Below are 5,091 nucleotides of genomic sequence, written 5' to 3' on the forward strand. Positions count from 1 at the left end.
TTTGGGTGTTTGGTGCACCAAATATATCAACATATACATATATGGAAACTATATCCAAATCTTAACCGATTTTCACCAAAAGCAAAGCGTTCTTCCTATGGCTAAAAAAATGATCTTTCACAATTTTCAACTGAATCGGACAATAAATGCGACCTGTATTTTGATCACAAAATACATGGACACACGGACGGGCATGCATAAATCGACTCAGAAAGTGATTCTATGTATATTCACAAAAGGAACTATGAGCCTATCTCGTTTCCTTTTGCATGTTACATACAAATGCACAAGGAAATAATACCCCTTTCCACAATGTGGTGTAGGGTATAACAATTTACAATCGCCAATATTCCCAAAGCTATGCAATTGATTGATGCAATGGATATATTTTCTGAAAACGATCCTGATGAAAATCGTAGCATGGACAGGCGCCATTTGACATTTTCATTTGAAAGTTTGACATTTTTTAGCATAAGCGTACTCAGTACGTTGTTACAGTAATCTGAAAAAAAAACATTTTGCCAAAAAATAGAATTTACTAGTGAGCATTTTCGCCCACCCTTTCCCACAACTTTCGACGTGTATTATCACGGTATCGCGATGGCTGGCTCTACGCTGGCTCAACATTAATGCCTTGGGTGAACTGATAATGCAAGAGGGTCGTGTGACATACCGTGAGATAGAGGCATCCTTGGACATTTCTTCCACCAGCATATATTCGATATTGCATGAACACCTTTTCGAAAAAAGGGTTTGTTCTCGTTGGATCCAGCACAAAATCGCTCAAAAAGGATGTGGTCGATTGGTGCAAAGTTGTTTTAAACAAATAGTATCACGGTGCTTCAAAAGACGTTTTTAAATGGTCGTCACAGGTGACGAATTTTGGATCTATGCGTATGAACACAACACAAAACCGCATCGGCCGTGTGGGTCTTCAAATCCGGCGACAGTGCCGCTTGAGCAACGTAGGACGGTCAATTCTGAGTGGTACACCACAATTTATTTGGCGAAATTTGAAAAAAAAAACGAACAAGAAAAGACGAATCATTGTGCACCATGACAATGCGAGCTCTCACATATCGATTCAAACCAGCGCCTTTTTGACCGAACAAAACATGGAATTGATGGGTCATCCGGAGTAGAAAAAGTGTTTCAGCAATTGGTTTGAACGCATGCAAAAGTATATAAATCATGCTGCAGAATACTTAAGAAAACAGTAAAACTATTTCTGATGATAAATATTCGCGTATAGACCAGAAACCTATATAGTAGCCCTCGTACACTACGTCAACAAAGTTCTATGAAGTCACTACTATGTTCGTGTTATTGCTCTATAACCACAAATAAATGAATACGAACCGTATGACAAATAAAATTCCGTTCGTTTTTTAGATGGCAGTGTGTCAGAATTGATACAATTATCATATCGACGAGACCTGTTTTTCAATCGCCATTTACTGTCATAAAATTATCATAAATGCTAACGGCTTTATTACATAAGATCGCAAGAATTTCAAATGGATTGTGTTGTCAGAGTACTTGAACGGGATTTTAAGCACAAACACAATAGAAAAAACCAAAGCAGCTTTATTAGAAGTTTCAGTATATAACAACATAAATGACATCAGCGACATGAACCATTTTTGCAATTTATTTTGCACTGACTGACCAGCAAGCCAGTTCTAGGTGATTTCCTTGGCAGGTAGAGAATGGCATTATAGCTGTACATATATTAAGGTGGTTTTAACTCAAAGGGAAAAATCGATGTTGGATTTTTTAAGCGGCACCCACCTATAGTTTTTAGTTTTAAGATTGCCAAAGTTTGAGCACTATCGGAATATGTTAACACGTGCCACTGGAGCACTTGTATAGGGCCAAAGGTGAATTTTCACGAAATTTCTCTAAAGGCCGCATTTATTGTCCAATCGATAAGAATTTTTTACCGATTGTGTTCAAACTTTGGCAATCTTAAAATCTAACAAAACTAAACAATGCATAAACAAACTCCTACATAGATTTTTTAAAACTACCCCAAAAAGTGTATATAGTGTTTTGAAAATTCGATTTTTAGGATTTGGTGTTTCAACTTAGCCCCACAAACTGTTTTCTTGAACATGATTTATATTTATTTTTAAGCTTTTTTAATAAATCACTTTTTTACTTAAAACTTTAGCAGTGGCCAAATCCCCTTTATCCATAATAGTAACAAGTAAAAACGCTCCACCATGAAACACATATTTAATTTTTCCTTTCAGTCCACAATTTTAAATGGAGATATTTTGTGACCACAGAAACCAAAATGCCTATATAAGGTTAGAAATGTATGGGGGCTATATCACAGGGGAGATAAGGGAAGAGTGCAGCGAATATACAGCATTGCCTCTTCAAATGGCAACCTCACCCACTGTCCCCCGGGACTTGGTGCTCCCTGTTTTCGCCAACGAGGCTCTGTCGACCGAGAAAAGGCGGTATAACCTACCCATCAGCACAGCGAAAATACTGTTGCAACAGCGGGCGGGATGGCGCTCCTAAAGTGGCAGTCCCACTACCATCCTAGGATACGGTGGACCGATCATCCGCCTATCCGAAACCAAAACGATTTATGAAACTTCAACAAGAGAAAATACAAATCCACCCCAAACAACGATGACGACCCTTGGCTCACGAAAACGGATACGATTAGCTCAATGGAATGTAAGGACGCTAAGAGAAACATCGAGAGTTGCGCAACTAGAGGCACAGTTTGCAAAATACAAGTTGGATATATTAGGAATAAGTGAAATGAGATGGTGCGATAAGGGCGAACACTTATCATCAAATGGCAACATAATATTGTTCAGCGGAAATAAAGGCCGATGTGAGAGGGCTGTAGGAATCATGATTTCAAAACAAACTAAAAAGGCGTTAAGAAACTGGGAACCCATTAATGAACGGATCATAACCGCACGATTCTACAGTTCTATAAAGAAATCCATAACGATCGTTCAATGTTATGCGCCTACTGAAGATGCGGATGATACCACGAAAGACACTTTTTATAATGAACTAACAGCGGTAATGAATAAAGTACCACAAAGTGACGTCCTGATCCTGTCAGGTGATTTTAATGCAAAAATTGGTGCAAATAATGACGACGCAAAAAATATAATGGGCAAACATGGCATGGGAAGTAGAAACGACAACGGTGAGCTTTTTGTTGGATTCTGTCAGGAATTTAACCTAGTTATCGGAGGCTCACTATTTCCCCACAAAGATATACACAAATATACGTGGACATCGCCAAATGGCTACACCAAAAACCAAATAGACCACATTTGCATACGCCAACGTTGGAAATCATCCTTAATTGATGTGCGCACTAAACGCGGCGCAGACATAGACTCCGATCATGAACTAGTACTAGCTCTCATAAAACTCAAATTAAACAAATTGTATAAACAGCACAATAAACAAGCAACAACCAAACGATATGACCTAAAAATGCTTTCTAGTGAATGGAAGAAAAAAGATATTGCGGACTCAATGAGAGAAATGCTGAGTGCGGACCAACGCATAGGGTGGGAAGAAACTTGTAAATCCATAAACAATATAGCAGAAGCAAATCTAGGATACGCAAATAAAAATGAACGTAAAATTTGGATAAGCGACAATACTTGGAATCTTATTCAAAGGCGAAACATCCTCAAAGTGCAGAGCAACGTAGACAACGGCCTAAGGGCTGAATATAGAGCAATAGCCAAAGCAGTTAAACGCTCTGCTCGCGCTGACAAGAGAAAATATCTGGAATCCCTCGCAGACGAAGCAGAGAAAGCCGCAGGATCAAATAATATGCGTCAACTATTCCAAATCATAGGACGACTAGGAAAACAAAACTTTAATCAAAACAAACCTATTATGGATATCAATGGACAACTTCTGACATCAACTGAACAACAAACCCAGCGTTGGAAGGACCATTTCGAAACAACCAGCAACATAAATCCAAATGAGGAAAGTGAAGTCGCAACTGGTAATACATATCAATCACCATCGGCGACAGAAGCTATAAACATCGATCCGCCCTGTGTTGACGAAATCGCAACAGCAATAAAAGCCATGAAACGAAACAAAGCACCCGGAGACGATGGCATACCATCCGAAATTCTCCAAGTCGACCCACTAGTTTCAGCTGAAATCCTCCTCCCATTCATAGTGGAAACCTGGCAACAGGAACAACTCCCAGAAAGTTGGAAAACGGGGATTATTATAAAATTGCCAAAAATGGCAACCTAACTGACTGCAATAACTGGAGAGGAATAACATTACTTAATACAATATACAAACTAATTGCAGTCATAATAAACACAAGGCTCCAGGAAATAGAAAGAACTCTACGAGACGAACAAGCTGGGTTCCGTCCCCACCGCAGTTGCGTAGACCAAGCTAACACGCTTCGAATTATCGTAGACCAGTCAATCGAATGGCGCTCTCCACTCTACCTGGTATTTATTGATTTCCAGAAGGCATTTGACTCCATCCGCCGAAGCGTAATATGGACAGCCAAAGGAGTACCCCCTAAAATTGTCAACTTACTAAAAGCAATGTACGAAGGGGCCACGCTAAGGGTTCGACATGGCACAACGTACAGTGAAACCTTTTCCACTAACGCTGGAGTGAAACAAGGCTGCCCATTATCACCTCTACTCTTCGCCGTCACACTAGACAACATAATGGGTGAAGTTAGTAAAAAGAAAAGGGGGATAGTTTGGAATCTTCAAAACCACCTCGAAGATCTTGATTTCGCCGATGACATATGTCTTATGTCTCATAGACACAGTGATATGCAATCCAAACTGGACGAGATAGTGAAGTTGTCTGCACAAGCCGGTTTAACAGTCAACATCAAAAAAACTAAAGCCATGCATATCAACCACAACAATACCAATAAATTTCTTGTAAACGGACAAGGAGAAATTGAATGGGTGACCTCCTTTTGCTATCTGGGGTGTATAATGTCGGACAATGGCGGCATATATGACGACGTCCAATACAAGTTAGGGAAAGCTCGCTCAGTCTTTGGTAGATTAAACCATATATGGCGTTCAACGCAGA

General features: G+C 39.6%; 1 protein-coding gene across 1 annotated transcript; it reads left to right on the forward strand.

Moving 5' to 3' along the window:
• The first annotated feature begins 2,877 nt into the window (after positions 1-2,877).
• On the forward strand, positions 2,878-4,272 carry LOC141403127 (uncharacterized). Its single transcript, XM_073985290.1, has one exon. It carries the CDS (start codon positions 2,878-2,880, stop codon positions 4,270-4,272), a length of 1,395 nt encoding a protein of 464 aa, XP_073841391.1.
• The last annotated feature ends 819 nt before the right edge of the window (positions 4,273-5,091 follow it).

This window comes from Musca autumnalis, unplaced genomic scaffold, assembly GCF_047663935.1.
Source record: "Musca autumnalis isolate F117 unplaced genomic scaffold, ASM4766393v1 scaffold_4, whole genome shotgun sequence".
Lineage (NCBI taxonomy): Eukaryota > Metazoa > Arthropoda > Insecta > Diptera > Muscidae > Musca > Musca autumnalis.